At 36.3% G+C, this 25,928-nt stretch overlaps 1 protein-coding gene across 3 annotated transcripts in view; it reads left to right on the top strand.

Moving 5' to 3' along the window:
- GPSM2 (G protein signaling modulator 2) overlaps window positions 1-25,235 on the top strand; it is a 57,149-nt gene extending 31,914 nt beyond the window's left edge. For all 3 annotated transcript variants that reach the window (XM_081026302.1, XM_081026301.1, XM_081026303.1), the window contains 6 exons: window positions 473-602; window positions 10,713-10,783; window positions 15,973-16,149; window positions 16,814-16,973; window positions 17,804-18,021; window positions 24,435-25,235. In XM_081026302.1, the coding sequence (XP_080882428.1) occupies window positions 473-602; window positions 10,713-10,783; window positions 15,973-16,149; window positions 16,814-16,973; window positions 17,804-18,021; window positions 24,435-24,662 (984 nt within the window). In that variant the 3' untranslated portion in view covers window positions 24,663-25,235. The remainder of the gene's footprint in view (window positions 1-472; window positions 603-10,712; window positions 10,784-15,972; window positions 16,150-16,813; window positions 16,974-17,803; window positions 18,022-24,434) is intronic.
- Window positions 25,236-25,928: the final 693 nt, after the last annotated feature.

Genomic DNA, 25,928 nt, shown 5'->3' with positions numbered 1-25,928 from the left:
CTGTAAAATGGGAATAATATCCACCTTGCAAAGCATTATAAGGATTAGAGATAATGTATATATAATGTGTCAGCTTAACAAATAAATGTTAACTATTACTATAGTATGGATATAAAATATTCTAAGGAAATTTTATTCGTGGGATACCAAGTTAATGTGTCACAGAATAACCACATTATTATTTAATATGATCACAGAGATTGAGAGCAATCTAATATTTAGAGAACTAAAGAATTGATAGACTATAATTAGCTGTCCTGTTGTCATATTTTAGAAACTTTCCTTCTTTCTTTATTCTCTAAAAAAGCTATTAATGAAGAAACCCATTTCCTTCATGGTCTCATAATTCTAATACAACTATTTTCATTTCTCTCTATTTTCTTCCAGTTTTAGATTCACAACATTTTCAACTGATTTTCACCGTTCTTTGTCTTTAAGTATTACTCTAAAATGTAAATGCTTGTGGTTGTAGGTTGGGGATAGAAGTGGTGAACTAACAGCACGACTGAATCTCTCAGATCTTCAAATGGTTCTTGGTCTGAGCTACAGCACAAACAATTCAATAATGTCTGAAAATATTGAAATTGATAACAGTTTGGATGGTAAGTAATTGGTCTGCAAAACCCAACTTCTTTATCCTTAAGATTTATATTTATCGCATGTTTATCATATCCACAAAGAACATAGAACGTAAGAAGCTCAACTTTTTACTAACAGAAGTTAATGAAATTGAAACAAAATTCAGGAGAGAGAATAAAAAAAAAACAAATTTGGTTCTTTAAAAAGACTGACAAATCTACAGCAAGGTTACCCAAGAAAAAAAAAGAGAAGGGGGACATAATATAGATGCAGCAGAGGTTAAAAAGATAAAGAGATTATCCTGAATAATTTTATAAAAAGATATTTGAAAACCTAGGAGAAATGGACACTTTCTAGAAAAACAACTTACCAAAACTGAATCAAGAAAAAAATAGAAAAATCTAATTGTGGAATGCAGTGTGAATGGCATCGCCAATTCCTAAAACCATGAAGAGAGGATCAGTGATTTTAAAGCTTCCCACTAAGAAAATACATGGCCAAGATGATTCTACAAGTGAGATCTACCAAACATTTAAGAAAATTGATTCCAACCTTCCACAAAATTTTGTAGATAACTAGAAAAAGGGGAACACTTTATCAGCCTTTCTGAAAACAGTGTAACGTTGATATCCAAACTAGATACAAGTGAGGTAAATTATTGGTCAGTCTTTACTCATGAACGTAGATGCAAAAATTCTAAACAAAATACTAGCAAATCAAATCCAGCCATATATTTAAAATAAACAGGAATGTAAGTGGATTGAACACTGGGAAATCGATTAAATAATTCACCAATAAACATAGTAAAGGAGAAAATAGTCCAAATATCCAAATATATCATTAATACTATTAAATGTAAACGTTCCATTTAGACGACAGAAGTATCAGATTAGAAAAAGAGTAAATCCAAGTTAATGCAAGAGAAATATCTAAAATGTAAGGATATTATAAGCCGGAAAGTAAAAGGATAGAAAAAGATACATTATGGAAAAACAAATCAAAAGAAAGCTCATATAGTGTATTAATATCAGATAAAATAGGCTTGAGGGCAAAAGATCTTGTTAGAAATGAAGACGGTCTCTTCACAGTGGTGCTTCATAATGGTTATCAGTTCAATTCACCAGGAAGATAAAAGCCTTCAATTTGTATGTTCCTAATAAGCCTAGTAACAAAGCTTCAGAGTACGTAAACCAAAACTGACCAAACTGAAAGGAGAAATGGGAAAATCCAGAATCATAATGGGAAATTTTAACAAATTTCTTTCTGTAATTGCTCACGTCAGAAAACTAAAGATGTCAATTCTCCCCAAATTGACATAAATCAATGCACTGCCAAGCAATTCACAACAAGTCTTTGTGGAACTTGGTGAGGTCATTTTGGTCTGAGAACTCTTAAAGCCAAAACATTCCTGATGAAAACCAAGAAATGAGAAGTGCTTTATCTACAGACATAAAGATTATAAAGCTACAGTAAGTAAGGCAGTGTGACACTGACACTCAGTACTGGCACTGAGACAGACAAACCAGTGGAATGGAATATAGAGCCTGTGTTTATATTCATTGCATATATGGAAACTAATATCTCAACAGAATAAATTCTTGCTATAGTAAAGGTTTAATTAGGGAAGACAGATTTAAAGCAATAATGATAATGCTGGCCAACACTTGCTGAATGCTTACTGCTTACCAGGCATTGTACTGACCCCTTTACAGATAATGATGAGTTTATCATCACACAATGTTATGAGGTAGATATTGTTGTTCTTTACATATGAGGAAACCAAATCACAGAGAGGTAATTGCCCAAGATCATACCACGAGTGAATAGTCTGCCTTTAGAGTCCATGCTCAATCTGTATGCTGTAATACCTCTAAAAATAAAGGAGAATATCTTCATGATATTAGAGAGGGGAAGGACTTCTCAAGACACGAAAACAAAACCATTAAGGAAAAATCTGACATTGAAATTAAGAACTTCATTCCATTGAAAGAAACCATAAAGAGATAACAAAAACTGAGAGGACATTTGCCACACATATGATTAAAAGGGGATTTGCATACTCAATGTATAACAACCCTTATGAATTAAAAACAAGACAAATAACCCAACTAAAAAATGGACAGAAGTGAAGAACAGAAGAAACACAAATGGCCCATAAGTATATGAAAAGATATTTAATTTCATTTAATAAGGGAAATCCACAGTAAGGTAATAACTGAAAGCCTATGAGGTGGACAAAAATTAAAAAGTCTGATAATAACCAGTGTTGAAATGATGTGGGGAATGGACTCTCATGCAGTATTGATGGGAATAGAAACTGGTATATTTTAAAGAACAGTCTGGCAACGTTCTGGTAAAGTTGAAGATGTACCAACCTTATGATCCAGCAAGTCCACTTCCAGTATAAACTAAGATTTCCAAGAATTTCTGGAGTAGTATTGCTTATAACAAAGAATTGGAAGCAACCTAAATATCTGTCACAAGTAGAATGGATAAATAATTTCCTAGTTCTAAAATGGCAATGAAAATTAAACTACACGAATGAACTTGGATGACTCACAAAGGTAAGGTTGCTCGAAGGAAACAAGACAGAGGATATATATAGTATGAGACCATGTGTATAACATTATGTAATAAACTTTATTGCTTAGAGATATACACATATGAATAAAAATATGAAAAATCACAGGAAGAGAGGGAAGTTATGGGGGGAATTACACAAGGAGGAATTTAATGTGTTGGTGATGGTTTATTTTTTAAGCTGGGTATTAGATATGTATTCCTATGTCTTTCAAAATACTGCTTAATCTTTACAAGATTGGATATGAAAGGTTTTTAATCTTTACAAGATTGGATATGAAAAAAAATTTTTGAGGACCTTTTTATTTAACGTTTCCTGATTGGCAGTAAATCTGTCATCTAATGAGATCTTTTTTTTTTAATTTATTGGGATGACAATTGTTAGTAAAATTACATAATTTCAGGTGTACAATTCTGTATTACATCATCTATAAATCCTATTGTGTGTTCACCACCCAGAGTCAATTCTCCTTCCATCACCATATATTTGATCCCCCTTACCCTCATCTCCCTCCCCCCACCCCCCTTACCCTCTTGTAACCACTAAACTATTGTCTGTGTCTATGAGTTTTTGTTTCTCATTTGTTTGTCTTGTTCTTTTGTTGTTTTTGGTTTATATACCACATATCAGTGAAATCATAGGGTTCTCTGCTTTTTCTGTCTGACTTATTTCGCTTAGCATTATACTCTCAAGATCCATCCATGTTGTCACAAATGTTCCTATATCATCTTTCCTTAACACCGAATAGTATTCCATTGGGTATATATACCACAACTTCTTTATCCATTCATCTATTGAAGGACATTTTGGTTGTTTCCATGTCTTGGCCACCGTAAACAAAGCTGCAATGAACATTGGAGCACACGTGTCTTTATGGATAAATGTTTTCAGATTTCTTGGGTAGATACTCAGGAGAGGGATTGCTGGGTCATATGTTAATTCTATTTGTAATTTTTTGAGGAACCTCCACACTGCCTTCCATAGCGGCTGCACCAGTCTGCATTCCCACCAACAGTATATGAGGGTTCCTTTTTCTCCACAGCCTCTCCAACACTTGTTACTATTTGTCTTGTTGATGATAGCCATTCTGACTGGGGTGAGGTGATAGCTCATTGTGGTTTTTATTTGCATTTCTCTGATGATTAGTGATGTTGAGCATTTTTTCATATGTCTATTTGCCATTTGTATGTCCTCTTGGAGAAATGTTTCTTCAGGTCCTCTGCCCATTTTTCAATTGGGTTGTTTGTTTTTTTGTTGTTGAGTTTCATGAGTTTCATGAGTTCCTTGTATATTTTCGATATTAGCCCCTTATCGGAGGCACTGTTTGCAAAAATCTTCTCCCATTCAGTTGGTTGCCTCTTTATTTTGTCGATGGTTTCTTTTGCTGTGCAGAAGCTTTTAAGTTTCATATCGTCCCATTCGTTTATTTTAGCTTTTACTTCCATTGCCTTTGGAGCCAAATTCATAAAATGCTCTTTGAACCCAAGGTCCATAAGTTTAGTACCTATGTTTTCTTCTAAGCAGTTTATTATGTCAGGTCTTATGCTTAAGTCTTTGATCCATTTTGAATTAATTTTGGTACATGGTGACAGATAGCAGTCCAGTTTCATTCTTTTGCACATGGCTATCCAATTCTCCCAGCACCATTTATTGAAGAGGCTGTCTTTCCTCCATTGTATGTTTTTAGCTTCTTTGTCAAAAATTGTCCATATTTATGTGGTTTTATTTCTGGGTTCTCAATCCTATTCCATTGGTCTGTGTGCCTGTTTTTCTGCCAGTACCATGCTGTTTTGATTACTGTAGGCCTGTAGTATAAGCTACAGTCAGGGAGTGTGATACCTCCAGTATTCCTTTTTCTTAAGATTGCTTTGGCTATTCGGGGTCTTTTGTGATTCCAAACAAATCTGATGATTTTTTGTTCTATTTCTTTAAAAAATGCCATTGGGATTTTGATAGGGATTGCATTAAATCTGTATTAAATCTGTATATTGCTTTGGGTAATATGGCCATTTTAACTATGTTGATTCTTCCAATCCATGAGCATGGAATGTCTTTCCATTTCTTTGTGTCATCTTCAATTTCTTTCAAAAATGTCTTAGAGTTTTTAGCATATAGGTCCTTCACATCCTTGGTTAAGTTTATTCCTAGGTATTTTATTCTTTTTGCTGCAATTGCAAAAGGAATTGTTTTTGTATTTTTCTGAGATTTCATTGTTAGTATATAGGAATGCAATGGACTTTTGTACATCGATTTTGTAGCCAGCAACTTTACTGTATTTGTTGATTATTTCTAATAGCTTTTTGGTGGAGTCTTTAGGGTTTTCTATATATAGCATTGTGTCATCTGCAAAGAGTGATAATTTAACTTCTTCATTCCCAATTGGGATCCCTTTTATTTCTTTCTCTTGCCTGATTGCTCTGGCAAGGACTTCCAACACTATGTTGAAAAACAGAGGTGATAGGGGACAGCCCTGTCATGTTCCTGAACGTAGAGCAAAGGGCTTCAGTTTTTCACCATTAATTATGAGATTAGCTGAGGGCTTGTCATATATGGCCTTTATTATGTTAAGGTATTTTCCTTCTATACCTATTTTATTAAGTATTTTAATCGTAAATGGATGTTGTATCTTGTCAATTGTTTTTTTGCATCAATTGATATAATCATGTGTTTTTTGTCCTTTATTTTGTTTATGTGATGTATCACATTGATGGATTTGCGGATGTTGAACCATCCTTGTGCCCCAGGGATGAACCCCACTTGGTCGTGGTGAATAATCTTTTTAATGCATTGTTGTATTCTATTTTCTAGAATTTTGATTAGGATTTTTGCATCTGTAGTCATCAGAGATATTGGTCTGCAGTTTTCTTTTTTTGTGTTGTCCTTACCAGGTTTTGGTATCAGGGTAATGTTGGCCTCATAAAATGAGTTAGGGAGTACTGTCTCCTCTTCAATTTTTTGGAAGAGTTTGAGCAGTATTGGTATTAGATCCTCTTTGAAAGTTTGGTAGAATTCGTTAGTGAAGCCATCTGGTCCCGGACTTTGGCTTTTGGGAAGGTTTTGGATGACTGATGCAATTCCGTTACTGGTGATCGGTCTATTCAGATTTTCCAGTTCTTCATGGTTCAGCCTTGGAAGGCTATATGTTTCTGTGAAATTGTCCATTTCTGCTAGGTTATTGAATTTGGTGGCATATAGTCCTTCATAGTATTCTTGCATGATCCTTTGTATTTCTGTGGTGTCCGTGATAACTTCCCCTTTTTCATTTCTGATTTTGTTAATTAGTGTCTTCTCTCTTTTTATCTTAGGGAGTGTAGTCTAGTCAAGGGTTTGACTTGGCTTAACAATTTTGTTAATCTTTTCAAAGAACAGCTCTTTGTCACGTTAATTTTTTCTATTGTGTTTTTGTTCTCTATTTCATTTAGTTCCGCTCTAATTTTTGTTATTTCCTTTCTTCTGCTGACCTTGGGTTTCACTTGTTCTTTTTCTAGTTCTTTAAGGTTATTTATTTTATTTTATTTATTTATTTATTTATTTATTTATTTATTTATTTAATTTTATTTATTTAAGGTTATTTAGGGTAACATGAGGTTATTTATTTGGGATTTTTCTTGTTTCTTGAGATAGGCCTGTAATGATATAAATTTCCCTCTTAAAACTGCTTTCGCTGCATCCCAAAAATTTTGGTAGGATGTATTTTCATTGTCATTTGTTTCTATGTATCTTTTGATCTCTCCTCTAATTTCTTCTTTGACCCAGTCGTTCTTTAAAAGTATGTTGTTTAATCTCCATGTATTTGTGTTTTTTCCTGCTTTCTTTTTGCAGTTGATATCCAATTTCAAAGCCTTGTGATCAGAGAATATGCTTGGTATGATTTCAATCTTCTTAAATTTGCTGAGGCTGATTTTATGTCCCAATATATGGTCTATCCTTGAGAATGTTCCATGTACACTCAAAAAGAATGTATAGTCTGATGTTTTAGGATGAAAAGCTCTATATATGTCAATTATGTCCATTTCTTCTAATGTGTCATTTAGGGCTGCTATTTCGTTATTTATTTTCTGTTTGGCTGATCTATCCATAGCTGTCAATGATGTATTTAAGTCGCCTAGTATAATTGTGTTTTGGTCAATTTCTCCCTTTAGTTCTGTTAGTAACTGCTTGGTATATTTTGGTGCTCCCTGATTGGGGGCATAAATATTGATGACTGTTATGTCTTCTTGTTGTATAGTCCCTTTTACAATTATGAAATGTCCATCTTTGTCTCTCGTTATCTTTTTCACCCTGAAGTCTGTTTCATTTGATATCATTATGGCTACACCTGATTTTCTCTGGGTACCATTTGCTTGGAGTGCCAATTTCCACCCTTTCACTTTGAGTCTATGCTTGTCCTTGTAGCTGAGATGTGTCTCTTGGAGACAGCATATGGTTGGATTTAGTTTTTTGATCCAGTCTGCTACTCTGTGCCTTTTTATTGCTGAGTTCAGTCGATTTACATTTAGAGTGACTATTGATACGTGAGGATTTCCTGTCATTCTATCTTTAGTTTTCTGGTAAGGCTATGACTCCATGGTTTCTTTGCTTTTTTGTTATTGTCTATTATTTCTGTGTGGTGGTATTCTATGATGTTTCCCTCTGTTTCTTCTTTTATTAAAATATATATTTCAGTTCTGGATTTTTTTTTGAGTGGTTACCCTTAAGATTATGTAAAAGAAAGTTTGATATTTAGAGTATTCCATTTTCTTCAGCACGCTTACTTTCTCCATTCCAATATTCAGGTTCAGGCCTTTACGCTCCCCCTTTTTATGTTTCGGTTGCCACAAATTTTCCCTGTTGATGGTGGTCGAATAGCCTCCTTTAGTATTTCTTGTAGTGCAGGTCGTGTATTAGAAAATTCCCTCAGCTTCTGGATGTCTGGAAAGGTCTTTATTCCTCCTTCATATCTAAAGGATATCTTTGCTGGATATATTATTCTTGGCTCATGATTTCTCTCTTTCAATAGTTGGAATATTTGGTTCCACTCCCTCCTGGCTTGTAGAGTTTCTGCTGAAAAATCTGATGATAATCTAATGGGCTTTCCTTTGTAGGTTACAGTCTTCTTTTCCCTGGCTCCTTAAGGATTCTTTCTTTGGTGTTAATTTTAGACAGCTTCAATACAATGTGCCTTGGAGAAGGCCTGTTGGGATTGAGGTAATTAGGTGTTCTATTTGCTTCTTGGATTCGAGGATTCAGTTCTGTCCACAATTTGGGAAGTTCTCAATAATAATTTCTTTGAGTATATTCTCTGTTCCCTTCTCTCTTTCTTCTCCTTCTGGTATGCCCATTATTCTTATATTGCTCTTTCTGATGGAGTCAGAAAGTTCTTGTAGAGTTCTTTAATTTCTTTTAAGTCTCAAGTTTCTTTCTTCTTCCATCCGTGTAATTCCAGGTTTCTATCTTTGATATCACTGATTCTTTCTTCCATCTGGTCAACTCTACTACCTAAGCTGGTTATTTCATTCTTAATTTCTTCTATTGAGTTCTTAATCTCCAGAAATTCTATTTGGTTCTTTTTTAAAATTTCAATCTCTTTTGTAAACTGCTCATGTTGTTCTTTGATTGTGTTTCTGAGTTCATTAAACTGCCTTTCTGTATTTTCTTGCATCTCGTTGAGTTTTTTCAGAACTGCAATCTTGAATTCTCTGTCATTTAAATCACATATTTCCATAGCTTTAAGTTCCTTTTCTGGAGACTTTTCACTTTCTTTCTGAGCTGTCTTGTTGCATTGGTTATTCATGGCAATTACTGATTTATTATTCCTCTTCCTAGACATCTACAGGAGTGGCTTCTGCAACAGGTTGATAGGAAGAGGTCTTTCTTTTGTTTTCCAGTACTTGTTGGTAGAATGTTTTATTTTCACTCCGACTGCAGCCTTTTTTTTCTCTCTCACATGGTAGTGCTATGTTTTCTCTGCACTATTCCAGCTTCTCACACAATGGGTGGATTCCCTGGGAGATGGACTTCTCCTCTGTTAATAGTTTCCCTGGGTCTCAGGGCACAGTGTCCTTGTGGGTATGCAGAGAGCTTTTGAAGTTCTAAAGCTCTTCCTGCACCAGATTCAGAGCCGTATGTTTCAGCAGTTCTGTTTACTCCTGCAGGGATCCGCCCAGATAGGTGGGGCCAGGGGCGGGGTGAGTTGTGAGAGGTGGCCCAGAGCAATGGCTGTGACCACGACCACAGCCAGTCCTGCTTCCACAGCTCCCTCCCCTTTGCCAGAACTAGTTGGGTTGTGAATCTGTGTCAGCGGTCCACAGTTCTCAGAGCAGCAAATATTCTGTCCTTTTTTCTGACACTGCTACTGGTCTGCTTCTAGCACTGGGCAGGTGGGGGCGGGGTGAGCTCTGGGAGGGTAAGGAGCGGGCGGCTAGTCTCAGTGCCTAAGGCTTCTGTTCTCTGCTTGGCAGTGAGGGCTTAAACCACCATTTTCAGCCTTCTTCCCTCAGTCTTTTCTCCAAGGTCTCTGCTGTGAGTGTTAGGTTCAGCCGTGTTATATGCTGCCCCCTCAGCCCTGTGGGCCATAAGCGGAGCCCTAGCAGTCCGAGTCCTTCCCTCTCTCGCAGCTGCGGAAGATCCGGGATGCAGCGAGCTTGGAGCACTGAGCTAGGTCTGCGTCCTGCACCCCCGCGGCTCTGTCTCCGCACTTCTCTCCCTCCTCCCCCGCTCGCGGGATTCTCCCACCTTTAGGTGAATTCAGTAGTGGGCCTCTTCGTCTTGCCTGTCTGCTGTGCAGGGACACCTTTGTGGAGTTACTGTTGTTCGATTAGTTGTAAATTCCAGGGGAGCTTTACAGAGGCTCACCTCACGCCGCCATTTTGATGACGATCGACGATCTTTTTTTTTAAATCTAATGAGATCTTAAAATGGAAATGGGTAACTCAGAAAAAAATAGCACTAGGATATTATTTTGATTCTTATCTCAATATTGACAGCCTAAAGCCTTTTCCTTATGTTTTTACTCACTTAAACCACTATGGTTTGTTTGGTCGTGTTTTTTGTTTTGTTTTGTTTTTTAAGATAGGTAGTATAAAACCAATTATTATAAAATGCCTTTTCTAAATTAAGGGGTAATGTTAGAAACCAAAGTTAGTTTCCAATCAAAATTTAACTTCCTTACATCAGAGCATTTTAGATGGAGTATGTGTTCTATTTTTATGCAGTTGGTATGGAAAATTATTCTTAAAGGAATACATTTTCTTTTTTTTTAAACCTTTATTTAAGTGTGTCTTTTCAGGACCAATCAGCTCCAAGTCAAGTAGTTGTTTCAATCTAGTTGTGGAGGGCGCAGCTCACAGTGGCCCATGTGGGGATCGAACCGGCAACCCTTGTTAAGAGCACTGCGCTCTAACCAACTGAGCTATCCAGCCACGCCAAAGGAATACATTTGTACATGTTTCCTCCATTCATATGGTTTTGTGTAACAAACTTTAAAATTGAATAATGAATAACATAGTGATGCTGAATTTGTAGTCTTAAGGACTCTCTGGTTTATTTATTTTATTTTTATTTTTTAACAAAGGTGCACGCCCCAAGTTTGGACGCCGACACAGTATGGAAAATATGGAACTTATGAAGTTAACACCAGAAAAGGTTGACAGTTTTTATGTTTTAAATTTATTGAACTGTTATAATAAAATATTCTAGTAATGTTTAAGTGAAAGTTTATATTTTTATAAAATTATAAAATTATTTTTTTAATATATAGCTCATTTACATTATTCATGGATTCCATATTTATGAATTTAGCTACTTGCTAAAATATTTATTTATTTATTTATTTATTTATTTATTTATTTATTTTATTTGGGAATATTAGGGAGAAGTGTGTTTCTCCAGGGCTCATCAGTTCCAAGTTGTCCTTCGATCTAGTTGTGTCAGAGCTCGCACTCTGTTCAGAGCTCGCACTCTAACCAACTGAGCCATCCGACTGCCCCACCAAGATTTATTTGTAATTTCCAAATAAATATTTGTGGTGCTTCCCCCCCATGTAAGATCTCCTGTTTTTTTCTTTTTTAATTGAGGTATCATTGAGGTAAATGTAATGTTATATTAGTTTCAGATATACAACATAATGATTTGAGGTATAAATGTAATATATTAGTTTGAAGTGTACAGCATAATGATTTGATATTTGTATATATTGAAATGATCAACACAAAAAGTCTACTTAACATCCATTGCATAGTTACAGAATTTTTTCTTATCATGAGAACTGATTTACTCTTAGCAACTTTCAAATATGCAGTACAGTATTAGTAACTATGGTCGCCATGCTGTACATTATATCTTCATAACTTGTTTTATAACTGGAAGTTCGTACCTTTTGACTCCCTTCACCCATTTCATCCACCCCCCACCTCCCATCTCTGGCACCACCAATTTGTTCCCTTCATCATTGAGCTTGGTTTATTTTTGCTTTGTTTTTTTTTTTTTTTTTATTCTACATATAAATGAGATCATAGGTATTTGACTTTATCTGACTGAATTATTTCACTTAGCATAATGCCCTGAAGGTCCATCCATGTTGTCACAAATGGCAAGATTTCATTCATTTTATGGCTGCATAATATCCCACTGTACATATGGTCATGTGCTGCTCAGCGACAGGAATGCCTTCTAAGAAATGCGTCATTAGGCAATTTTGTCATTGTATGAAATACATAGAGAATACTTACACAAACCTAGTTGGTATAGCCTGCTACATACGTAGGCTGTATAGTATAGCCTGTTGTTCCTAACAAGCCTGTACAGCACGTTACTGTACAAAACAACACAAGATTAAGCCAAGCATAAGAGAAAATGATGAAATCAAGATATGCAGTAAACAGATGTATAAGGCTGTTGCCGGTGTAACACAGCATAGTGTTTTACAGCAAACAATTTTTATAAGTAGAAAGAGTACACTCTAAAATAATAAAAAGTATAGTATACTAAATACCTAAACCAGCAACATAATCATTTATTATCAAGTATTATGTACTGTATAAAATTGTACGAGCTGTACTTTTATGATTCGCAACTCAGTAGTTCTTTTTACACCAGCATCACCACAGACATGTGAGGGTGCATTGCGCTATGATGTCACTAAAGCTATGGGAAATTTTTAACTCCATTATAATCTTAAGGTACCACCATCATATATGCTGTCTGTCATTGACCAAAACATTGTTATTCAGTGCATAACTATATACTGTAATTTCTTTATCCATATTCATCCGTCAGTGGACACTTAGGTTGCTTCTAGGCTATTGTAAACAGTGCTGCAGTGAACAAAGGGGTGCTATGTCTTTGCAAATTAGTGTTTTCATTTTCTTCGAATAAATACCCATAAGTGGAATTTCTGGGTTGTATGGTAGCTCAATTTTTAATTTTTTGAGGAATTTCTATACTGTTTTCCATAGTGGCTGCACCAATTAGCAGTCCCACCAACAGTGCACAAGGGTTCCCTTTTCTCCACATCCTCACTATTACTTCTTGTTTGTTGATTTATTGATAATAGCCATTCTGACAGGTGTGAATTGGTATCTCATTTTGGTTTTGATTTACATTTACCTGATGATTCATGATGGTGAGCATCTTTTCATATCTGTTGGCCATCTGTATGCCCTCTGGGGAGGAATGTCTGTTCAAGTCCTCTGCCTATTTTTTTATTGGACTGTTTTTTTTTTTAAGCTGTATGCATTCCCTATAAATTTTGGGTATTAATCCCTTATTGGATTTGTGAATATCTTCTCCCATTCAGTAGGTTGTCTTTTTGTTGTGTTGAGTTTCCTTGGTTGTATAGAAACTTTTTAGTTTGATGTAGTCCTGTTTGTTTCTTTTTGCTTTTGTGGCCCTTGCCCGAGGAGACACATCCAAAAAGATATTAAGACTGATATCAACTCAAGAACAAAAAGACAAACAATCCAATTAAAAAATGGGCAGAGAACCTGAATAGACATTTCTCCAAAGAGGACATACAAATGGCAAATAGACATATGAAAAGATGCCAAACATCACTAATCACCAGAGAAATGCAAATAAAAACCACAATGAGATCACCTCACACCAGTTAGAATGGCTATCATCAACAAGACAAATAATAACAAGTGTTGGAGAGGCTGTGGAGAAAAAGGAACTTTCATACACTGTTGGTGGGAATGCAGACTGGTGCGGCCGCTGTGGAAGGCAGTGTGGAGGTTCCTCAAAAAATTACGAATAGAATTACCATATGACCCAGCAATCCCTCTTCAGGGTATATACCCCAAAAATCTGAAAACATTGATCCGTAAAGATATATGTATTCTGATGTTCACTGCAGCTTTATTTACGGTGGCCAAGACATGGAAACAACCAAAATGTCCTTCAATAGATAATTGGATAAAGAAGTTGTGGTATATGTACACAATGGAATACTATTCTGCCATAAGAAAAGATGAAATAGTGCCATTTGGGACATCATGAATGGATCTTGATATTGTTATGCTAAGCCAAATAAGTCAAGACGTAAAAAGTCAAGAATCATCACTTCACTGATATGTGGGATATAAAACTGAAAGCAACAAAGGAACAAGACAAACAAAAACTCATAGACACAACCGTTTAGTGGTTAACAGAGGGTAAGGGGGAAGGAAGGATAGTTGAAGAGGGTAAAGAGGTTCAAATATATGGTGATGGAAGAACTGACTCTGGGTGGTGAACACACAATATGATATGTTAGATGGTGTATTACAGAATTGTACACTTCAAACCTATGCAATTTTACTAACCATTGTCACCCCAATAAATTTTAATTTAAAAAAAAAAGACTGATGTCAGAGTTTACTGCCTGTTTTCTTCTAGAATTTTTATGGTTTCAGGTCTTACATTTAAGTCTTTAATCCATTTTGAGTTTATTTTTGTATATGATGTAAGAAGGGTCCAGTTTCATTTTTTTACATGTATCTGTCCAGTTTTCCTAGCAACACTTATTGAAGACTGTCTTTACTCCATTGTATGTATATCCTTACCACGTGTCATAAATTAATTGACCATAAAAATAAGGCTTTATTTTTGGGCTTTCTATTCTATTACATTGCTCTATACATAGCTGTTTTTATTCCAGTACCATACTGTTTTGATTATGTAGCTTTGTAATTTAGTTTTGAAATCAGGGAGTCTGGTACCTTCCACTTTTGTTTTTAAGTTTTGAAAATGCTTTTTCCTACTCTCACATTTGATTGGTAATTTTGCTGACTGGAATTACTGTTCCATTCTGTATTCTGTATTCTGTATTCTTCCGTGTTTTTGTTGAGATGTCCAAAGAACTATATAGGAAACATTTAAAATTTTTTTACATATCCTCTTGGGATTCAGGTGCAGTTTTATGTTCTAACGCCAAGGGCCATTTATTTTTTCTCTAATCAGTAGATCCTGAAATCCACTCTAGCAAATAATTTCTCCTTATAACTTGTGTGAGAAAAGGAATAAAAAACGAAGCTCCATTTTGACTGCTGATAGCTGGTTTGGTGCACTTACTAGCTATGTGTCTCACTTAAGTCATTAGCCTTGGTAGGAGCTATTCTAATTTGTGCCCCATGGGGGAATATTCTGGGTTGATGGAAATGTTCTGTCCTGATTGGCGTAGAGGTTATATATCTTTCGACTACACACTTAAAATCTGTGCATTTAACGATATGTGTACCTTTGACAAGTGCCCCATCAAATCATCAATTACTACATAACATGGACATTTATTAGTTACTTGCAAATACTTAAGACTGAATGTTAAAGCTGCAGATGTCACATATATGTACTCTATATTTATCCTTTGGACTCTATATTTGTTATTTTTACTCTTATTTAAATATTATTGTGCAAAACAGAAACAAACTCAGATACAGACAACAAATTAATGGTTGTCAGATGGGAGTGGGGTTTGGGGGCTGGGGCGAAAAAGGCAAAGGGAATAAGAAGTACAAATTGATAGTTACAAAATAGTCACAGGGATGTAAAGTACAACACAGGGAATATAGTCAATAATATTGTAATAACTGTGCAGTGCCAGGTGGGAACTAGTCAGGGGGATCACTTTGTAAAGTCTATAAATATCTAATCATTGCTGTACACCTGAAACTAATATGTCAACTCTAATTGAAAAATATTTAACTAAAAAGTTCAAATCTATGTTATCATTTTAAAAAGCTTGTTATGTATTAGATTGGTGCAAAAGTAATTGCAGTTCAAAAGGTTGAAAAATAAAATGCAAAATCCGCAATTACTTTTGCACCAACCTAATATATTTAAACCAAATCTAGACCTATATAAATTGCTGATTATGTTTTGCCTATTGAGAATTTATGACAAAAGAGAATTTAGTGACAAATAATTTTAGTATTCAAAACTACAATTCTATTGACAAAAAATTACTGCTCTGTATTAGATGTTAAATTTTACAGTTAAAATTCTACATATATAAAAAATTTTCAGTTGTTAACAGATTTTTAAGTAACTTACATCCAGAATAAAAGTTTGGCTCCTCTGACCATTGAGATTTCATTTTTATGGGATTTGGGCAAACTTTCTTATTCTTAGCTTCTTAAAAAGAACCATTTTAATGTTTTGATAGTAAGAAATCCGCAGTATATATTTGGTATGAGCTATTGAAAACAGTGAAATATACTGGCAAAAAGGAATTGATTAAAAGATCTCAGCTCCCCTTCCTCCAATACTAAATGAGTGCAGATGGTAAGTGAATATTACAGAAAAAGAGATAGCTTTGATGTTTTCTTCATGCTTGTTTTATGTTTAAAATTTTGTAGGTACAGAACTGGAACAGTGAAATTCTTGCTAAACAAAAACCTCTTCTTGCCAAACCTTCTGCAAAGCTACTCTTTGTCAACAGATTGAAAGGGAAAAAATACAAAACTGGTTCCTCCACTAAAGTTCTCCAAGATGCCAGTAATTCCATTGATCACCGGATTCTGAATTCTCAGAGAGTATGTCTGAAATAATTTTTAAGTACAGTACCCCCCCCTTACCTACGTTTTGCTAAAGTTTCAATTCCCTGTGGCCAGCTGCAGTCCAAAAATATTAAATGGAAAATTCCAGAATAAACAATTCATAAGTTTTAAATTGTGCACCATTCTGATGAAATCTTGCACTGTCCTGCCCTGGACGTGAACCATCCCTTTGTCCAGCGTGTCCACACTGTATACGTGACCCACCTGTTAAGTCATTTAGTAGCCGTCTCGGTTATCAGATCAACTGTCGAGGTAGCTCAGTGCTTGTGTTCAGTGACCGATTTTACTTAATGGCCCCAAAGCGCTAGAATAGTGATGCTGGCAATTCTTATATGACAAAAGAAGCTGTAAACTTTGAGCCTGGGCCTGTATCACTAATATTTGCGTAATTCATTATGAAGTGTATTTCTTTAGCCTTAGAAATACAGGGATTAAAAACTAAAATAACTAGAAATGCTTTTTGTCAGTTTGATTGGAATAACTTTATTAACAATGTTGTCATCTTGTATTCTTTTTACAAAAAGTCAGTTTTTATTTTTAATCTTCCTCTTGACCTTTTGCATTTCATGTATCAAGATACCTTTCCATTCATGATCTAAGGATAATGCTGGCATATTTAGATTTTCTCTCAATATTTCAGAAAATCAGTGCAGATACTATTGGAGATGAAGGGTTTTTTGACCTATTAAGTCGATTTCAAAGCAATCGGATGGATGATCAGCGGTGCTGCTTACAGGAACAGAACTGTACAACAGCTTCAACAGCAGCTTCTTCCACTCCCCCTAGAATGATGCTAAAAAGTAAGTTCTGCTTCTCCCCTGGTTTTAATAGTACCCTTTGATATTCTTGTGATTTATTTCTGAGAATTTAGTTCTCATCAGAGGAGGAACAATAGATGAGGCTGAATCTAGGTATATCTGAAATGCTGGTATTTGTACAGTTCAAAAAAGGTTATGTTTCAGTTTCCCTAAGTTTAACTATATCATACTGCGCCACCCCATCCCCCACTATTTTCTTTAGGGCTGGGAAAAAAAATCTAAACTTTAACAAGTAAAAATGAGGAAAAAATTACATGTGCTTTATAAATTATATGTAAAATGCAAATACTTCATAGCCAGATTAAGAGAGAAAAGCCAAGACAGACTAAAGAGGAACCTATGGCTGAGGCTGAGCCTGCCTGAGCCTTAGAAAGGTCTAAAATAGGCGACTTAAGTTTTTCTGTTTCAGCTGCCAAATGACTTCGTTTGGCTTTGCCAGCAGCACTTAAGTTTAGTCAGTTAAATGGTTCCTATCCAGGGCATGGAATGAAAACAGTCCCATTCATCGTGGTCGGAGATATTGTGTAAAACAATTTACCTTCCAGAATCTAGCCCTGTATCTTATAAAGAACATGTTGGGTGGGCATTAGCTAAGGGAAATGTAGTCGAGTCGGAATAACCAGCAAGTGGGTCATTTGAAGTATTCTGGGATTCACTCTTCCCCCCATGTAGTGACAGGCCCCAGACGGTCAGCGACAGTGACAGCTAAGGCAGGGCAGGTGTTGGGACTGAACAAAGCAGAAAGGAATTTTATGTGTATAAGAAATATGCTTCAGTGTTTCTGTAATATTTGGGTTTTTTCCTGTTCATAGCGCCATCTGTTCCCGTGGTATCCCCCAACACGGATGAGTTTTTAGATCTTCTTGCCAGTTCACAGAGCCGCCGCCTGGACGACCAAAGGGCCAGTTTCAGTAATTTGCCAGGGCTCCGCCTGACACAAAACAACAACCAGTCTGTGCTTGGCCACCTGATGACCAATGACATCAAAGAGCCTGATGAAGACTTCTTTGACATCCTTGTAAAATGTCAGGTGTGTCTGCATGTTTTTATCATTATGATGCTGTTGAGAGCTTTGGCAAAATTTTCATTCTAATGTGGGAGGCAAGGTATTATTCAGGAGTCCATCAGATGCAGCAGATCCGTGTGACAGCTTGTTTTGTATTCCTTTTGGCTGCTGAGGTGAGACGTTGCTGACATGGAGAGGAGGCTATGAAGGCTGTGGGACAAAACCTGAAGAGAGCCCCACTTTCCCCAATTTTAGGAGAAGCATCAGCAACAACCAGTGATTAGCGTGGGGGTCTAGCTGGGCCCTGTCTAGACAGTTTACCATTTGGGAGAAATGTACATATTGAGACAGATTTCATACTTTAACAAAAGTAATTAAGGAATATCTCAAATGGCTTGGACAGGCACATGAGAAAAATAAGCATTATTTTCACTATAAAGAGATATTTCCTCTGCCTGGCCTTAGTTGAACCTGTGCTTCAAGTTTTCTCATTCATTCATTCAAAAAAATTATTGAACCCCTCTTATGTTCTGAGTACTATTCCACACATTGGAGATACACTTGCTTTTTAAAGGATCCTACATTTTAGTTAGAAAGTAAATGTGTATATATGTAGATAAATAGTATCTATTTATCAGGTATGATAAACTGTTGTAAAGAAAATTAAAGCAAGATAAAGGTTGTGGGTATCCAGGGAGGATGGTTAGGGAAGACAGTTGAACAGAGACCAGAATGAGGAGCAGTCAGCCACGTGAATAGTGAAGCTGCGCAGAGACAGAAGTCCCCAAAAGCTTAACAGGTTCAGGGGTGGCCAGTGTGACTGGCATGCAGTACGGCTTGGGGAGTGTTACGAACGAGGATGAAGCAAGCGGGGCCTACGTCATACAGGCCTTGGTGAGCTCGTGTGTTGCCAATGTGGCAGGAGACGTTGGAGGCTTCTGTTCTACAAGATCATCCTGGCTATTCTTGAAAGACTCGAGGGGCAAAGGGTAGAGGGTGTTGTAAGAAAACCAGCAAGGAAACTAATTTAGACAAGTTACTGGTGAGTTTGACTAGAGTGGTGGGAGTAGCCAGAATAGGGACATATTTTGAAGTTATGATTGATTGGCAAAACCTGTTAATCAATTGGATGGTGGGTATGAGAGTCAAGGATGACTCCTATATTTTTTGATGTGAATGAATGGTGGAGAAGATTAGAAGAGCAAAAGCAAGAGTTGTACTTTAGAGCTGTTGAGACAATTGGATATAAAAATCTGGAGTCCAAGGGAGAAGTAACTTGAGGAGTTACCAGCAGATAGCTGGTATTAACTAAAGCCCTGGGTACTCCAAAATCTCACTGGATAGAGGAGATAAACAAATGTTTTAAGGAAAGTTCAACTGTGTCAAATGCTAAGAAACCCAGAATTGGCAACATTGAGAGTAGAGATTTTGAAGGATAATAATGTTTTAGGGATATGATAGGGACAAAAGATTGGGTTGAGTAAATGGGAAGTAAACAAAATTATCAAGGAGTTTTGCTTATAAAGGAACGCAAATAAATGATTCATTAGTTAAAGGGGGATAGAGGTGGATTTTTTCTTTTTGGAGGAGATAACATAGCATGTCTGCTGATGGAAATGATCTGATCAAGTAGAGAGGGGAACCAGTGATATAGAAGCATACGGAACAATTGAAGAACACAATTTTTGTATAGAGGAGAAAGGAAAGGAGAGTGTACAGATTTGGAGTCGGGAGCAAGTAGGAATTGTCTCTGATGGCAAACAAAGAAGTAGGACCATAAGCTGAGATTGGAGCGTTGTAATTTTGAAAAGAGGAAGGGGAACACAGTTGATTTTGAGAACCTGAAAGCATACTGACCAATAAAAGTAATACTTGGGGCCAGCCTGGTGGCTCAGGTGGTTGGAACTCCATGCTCCTAACTCCGAAGGCTGCCGGTTCGAATCCCACATGGGCCAGTGGGCTCTCAACCACAAGGTTGCCAGTTCAATTGCTCGAGTCCTGCAAGGGATGGTGGGCTGCGCCCCCTGCAACTAAGATTGAACACGGCACCTTGAGCTGAGCTGCCGCTGAGCTCCTGGAAGGCTCAGTTGGTTGGAGCGCATCCTCTCAACCACAAAGGTTCAGTTTGATTCCTTGATTCCCGCAAGGGATGGTGGGCAGCGCCCCCTGCAACTAAAATTGAACACGGCCCCTTGAGCTGAGCTGCCGCTGAGCTCCCAGATGGCTCAGTTGGTTGGAGCGCGTCCTCTCAACCACAAGGTTGCTGGTTCGATTCCTGCAAGGGATGGTGGTCTGCGCCCCCTGCAACTAGCAATGGTAAGTAGACCTGGAGCTGAGCTGCGTCCTCCTCAAGTAAGACTGAAAGGACAGCAACTTGAAGCTGAAGGGCACCTTCCACACCTAAGATTGAAAGGACAACAACTTGACTTGGAAAAAAGTCCTGGAAGTACATACTGTGCCCCAATAAAGTCCTACTCCCCTTCCCCAATAAAATCTAAAAAAAAAAAAAATGTAATAGTCGTAGGATTGCTGATCTGTGCTGAGCACTCCCTTGAATTTCATGGTCACTAAATGAAGGCCATTCAGTACAATTGTGTATTTTTTCCAGTTATAACCAGCTGCTTAAGGAGAGAAAGATATTTAATCAAGGTTGGTACTTTGCCTGGAGAATGTAGTATGGAGGAGAAAAGCACATGCCGAGGAGTGATTTTAGTAATGGAGTTTGGAATCGAAGAAGGGAAGTAAGGAAATTAAAGGTTTGAAAGTGAAAAGTGGCCCTGATCTCAGCAAATTCAAGAAATACTGAAGACACATACCTAGTAACAGACCATCAACATCTATGAAGCAAAAAATTGACAGAATTGAAGGGAGAAATGGACATTTCTAAAGTGCACATGGGACATTCTCCAGGATGAACCATATATATGTTAGGCCACGAATTAAGTCTCAACAAACTATCTTCTCCAAGCAATAACAAAGTAAACTGGAAAATTCACAAATTTGTGGAAATTATAAACAATACCTACAGAGCAATGAAAACGCTAAACCTCATGGGAGGCCATGCTTGGGGAAATTTATAGCTATAAATACTTATGTTAAAAAGAAGAAAGACCTCAAAATAAAAACCTAGCTTTACAACTTAAGGAACTATAAAAAGAAAAAAATAAAATGGAAGGAAATAAAATAGCAAACAGAAAAAGACTGGCAAAACCTTTTAGCTAGACTAAGAAAAAGACAAGGCTTAAATTAGAAACGAAAATAGGGACATTACTCCTGATTCTACAGAAATAAAAATTATAGGAGAATCCTATGAATGATTGTATGCCAACAAATTGGATAATCTAGTTGAGTAAGTAGAAACACAAAACCAAGAGTGAATCACAAAGAAATAGAAAATAGACCCACAATTAGTAAGCAGATCCTATCAGTAATCAAAAACCTCCTGACCAAAAAAACACACAAAACACCTTGGATCTGAATCTTGCCAAACATTGAAAGAATACAAATCCTTCTCAAACTCTTCGAAAAAAATGAAGGGACGGGAACAGTTCCTATGACTTAGGAGTCATTCTATGGGGCTAGTATATTGCCGTGATGACACTACAAGAAAACTACAGACCAATATCCTTTTTGAATATAGATGCAGAAATCATCAAAGTACTAGCAACAGAATCTAGCAACAGCATACACGATGACCATGTAGGATTTATTCCTGGAATGCAAGGATGAGTCAACATATGGAAATCAATCAATGTAATTACATCACATTAAACAGAATGAAAGAAGCAAAACCACATCATCCAGTTGATGCATAAAAAGCACTTGACAAGATGATAAAAAACACACAAACGAGGAATAGTGGGAAACTACTAGAAACTACTCAAAAAAATAAAAGTAATTTATAAACTACCTGTAGTTATCATCATACTCAATGGTAAAAGGCGGAAAGCTTTTCTCTAACATCAGGAACAAGACAAGGATGTAAAATTATCTTTGTTTCAAGATGACAGGATCTTAAATGTAGAAAACACTAAAGAGTTCACACAAAAACCTGTTAGAACTAAAACAAATTCAGCAAAGTAACAGGATATAAAAATCAATATCCAAAAATCAGTTGTTTCTGCACACTAACAATGAACAGCCCAAAATGGAAATGAAAAAAATACTTCTACTTAAAATAGCACCAAAAAGAATAAAATACTTAGGAATTAACCCTGGAGGTGAAGACTTATACAATGTAAACTATAAACTATTTCTCAAAGAAATTAAGAACATGAATAAATGGAAAGCATGTTCATGGATTGGAAGACTTAATCTTATTAAAAATGTTAATACCACCCAGAGTGTGATCTACAGATTCAATGCAATCCCTATCAAAATTTCAATGACTTTTTTACAGAAATAGGAAAATCAATCCTAAAATTCATGTGGAATCTCAAGGGAACACAAACAGGCTAAACAATTGAGTAAGAAAAACAAAGAAAACTCAAACTTCTTGATTTCAAAATTTACTACAAAGCTACCATAATCAAAACAGTGCAGAACTAGCATGATAGACACACAGACCAAGGGAATTAAACAAAAATTAAGCCCTCACATATATGGTCAAATGATTTCGACAAAGGTGCCAAGACCATTCAATGCGGAAAGGAGCCTTATCAACAAATGATGAAAAATTGAATATCCACATTCAAAAGCTGGACCCTTACCTGATACCATATGTAAGTTAACTCAAAATGGATCAAAGAGTTAAAGGGGGTAAAGCTTCCTGACTTTGGATTTGGCAATGATTTCTTGGTCATGACACCAAAGGCACGGGTAACAAAAGAAAAAATTGAAAAATTGGACATGAAAATTTAAAACTTACGTACATCAAAGGACACTATTAACAAAGTAAAAAGGCAACCCACAGAAAATATTTTTAACTAGTATAACTGATAAAGGATTAATCTAGAATATAGAGAGTTCCAAAAACTCAACAAAAAATTTGATTGGGCAAAGAACCCAAATGGACATTTCTCCAGATACACAAATGGCCAATAAACATAGGAAAAGATACTCAACATCACAAATCATTAAAGAAATGCAAATCAAAACCACAATGAGATACCACCTCATACCCAGTAGAATGGCTACTATCAAAAAAACAGAAAATAAAAAGTGTTGGCAAGGATGTGGAGAAATTGGAATCCTTGTGCACTGCAGGTAGGAATGGTGCAGCCACTATGGAAAACACTGGCAGTTCCTCTAAAAATTAAAACTAGAACTACCACGTGATCCAGCAGTTTCACTTCTAGGCATATACCCAAACAAAACACGTGAAAAGTAGGGACAGAACAGTTATTAGTACCCCCATGTTCATAGCAGCATTATTCACAACAGCCAAAAGGTGAAAGCAACCCAAGTTTCCACTGATAGATGAATGGATAAACAAAATGTGGTATATATACACAATGGAATGTTTTTTAGCCTTAAAAATGAAGGAAATTCTGATATCTGCTACAAGATGGATGAACCTTGAAGACATTATGCTGAGAAATAAGCAGTCACACCAAGACAAATACTGTATGGTTCCACTCATAAGAGGTACCTGGAACAGTAAAATTCATAGAGACAGAAAGAATGGTGGTTGCAGGGGCAGGAGGGAATGGAGAATGGGAGTCACTATTTAATAGGTTTAGAGTTAGTTTTGCAAGATGAAAGCGTTCTGGAGATGATTATGGTGGTGAAGACTGCACAATACGAATGTGCTCAATGCCACTGAACTGCACAACATAAAAATGGTTTAAGTGGTAAATTTTGTTATGCTCATTTATCACAATTAAAAAAAAAAGATTTCCTGGAGGAGTACTAGACAGCAGGATCTGGAAAAACAGGGAGGCCATGGTCAGCATGGGATGTTTGTTTTGAAACAATTTTAAAGATGGTGCAGTTATGTTTAAACTGGAGAGGCTAGCCGATGACCATGGGAGCTAATGGATAAGGCAGAAGTAAAGAATGAAAGCCCCAGAGGAGAGAAGTCTAGGAACTGTAGTGCCCGAGTGTTGGAGGACAGTGAAAGTACCAAGACATATGACAGGTGAGCCGGGTGTGTGTGGAAGGCGGGGGTGGCCCTGACTAGGCCAGTCAGCAGACCACCCTCACAGGGTTAAATGTTGAAGGCATTTCCGAGGATTTGTAAGTTGTATTTGTTGATGCCTATTATGGCAAGATTATAACCTTTGACTGTCATGCTTGGACACAGTTGACCTTGTGTCTTAATCTTACCAGAAGCTCTAGCTATATTCTACACACTTGTTATACTGTTTAATTTCCAAGAAGCAAAAATGAAATATTTAAAGATACATTTTCTTGTTGTGAATGACAGACATGACATAGCTTGGTGCTTTCCTTTCCTGCAGTATTTGTGTTTTAATCTCTTTATTGTAAATTTTTAGGGGTCAAGATTAGATGATCAAAGATGTGCTCCACCGCCTGCTGCCACAAAGGGACCGACAGTACCCGATGAGGACTTTTTTAGCCTTATTGTACGGTCTCAGGCGAAAAGAATGGATGAACAGAGAGTTCTTTTACAAAGAGATCAAAACAGAGACACTGAATTTGGGCTAAAGGACTGTTTGCAAAATAATGCTTTGTTGGAATTTAAAAATTCAGGAAAAAAATAAGCAAACCACTATACTATGGATGTATTTTTAAAAAGTGACTATTTCCTTTCACTGCAAGGAAATGCAATCTATTTCTTTTTTCCTTAAAAGGAGAAATTATAGCACTGTAATACAGCTTGAAATGTTTTAGAATGATGTAAATATTTAACCTTTAATAGTATAGCATTAATTAACATTCCTCTGGACACTCGTTTCAGGGTGGAGGTGTCTTATAGGTACTTTATCAACTTTTGTGACTTCTGCTCGGGACTCTGTTCTTTGGCACTTGTTAGGTTCCTTTACCTATGTTTGTGAAGTAGAAGGTTAAATGAATCCCAGACGATTTAGTTCTCTGGCTGAGATCATTTTTTAAAATCATAATTGACAATGGCTCTTTTTATACATTTAACCATTGATGTAGTGAGAAATTATGCTGTCTAGTAAAAATAATGTACTTGACCAACATGTAAAGTATAAAGTAGTCTTATATCTTATAAAAAAATTAGTTTTTTTTCCACAAAAATCTATTTTCAGTATATTAGGCCAAAGCCATTATAAAAGAAACTCTTAAGAAATAAACTTCTTTTAGCATGTTTTGGACTCTGTTTAAAAATAGTCATGTGCCGCTTAATGGATGGGGGTAGGTTCTGAGAAATGCCTTGTTTTGAAGTACGAACATCATAGAATATATTTAACATATCTAGACGGTACAGCCTACTACTACAATATAATCGTAGGTGCGGTACTTCTACTATATGACTGGCAGTGCAGTAGGTTTCACCAGTGTCACCACACATGAGTAATTGTGCTACAAAGGCTAAGATGTCCCTAGGTGAAGGGAATTTTTTCATCTCCGTTAGAATCGTAAGAGACCACCTCTGTATGTGTGTTCTGCTGGTTGACCAAAACATTGTTACATGGTACATGACTACATACATGGTACATGACTATATATATATATATATATATATATATATATATATATATATATATATATATATATATATATCCCCACATGTACATGGTTTTAAAATGTATCCTTTGTTGTAAAATACTGCTGTAAAACTTTTTAGGCCCTAATGTTAAAAAAAAAACTCGTGGTTAGGTCAAGAATGTAGGCCATGAAAATAGAAAATAGATGAAAAAGCCTAAAATTTAAGTATGAAAGATGTAGGTGAGAAGAGAACCTCAGTTGTCATTAAGCTTCAGCCTCCTCTTTCCAGAAACTGAAGGTGGTTTACAGGGACACATAATAGGACATGACACAGGAGTTCAGCAAAAGCAAGA

Source organism: Rhinolophus hipposideros (assembly GCF_964194185.1).
Source record: "Rhinolophus hipposideros genome assembly, chromosome: 19".
In the NCBI taxonomy this organism is placed as follows: domain Eukaryota; kingdom Metazoa; phylum Chordata; class Mammalia; order Chiroptera; family Rhinolophidae; genus Rhinolophus; species Rhinolophus hipposideros.
The sequence above is the reverse complement of the archived record's forward strand: the minus strand, read 5'-3'. Positions and strand labels throughout refer to the sequence as shown.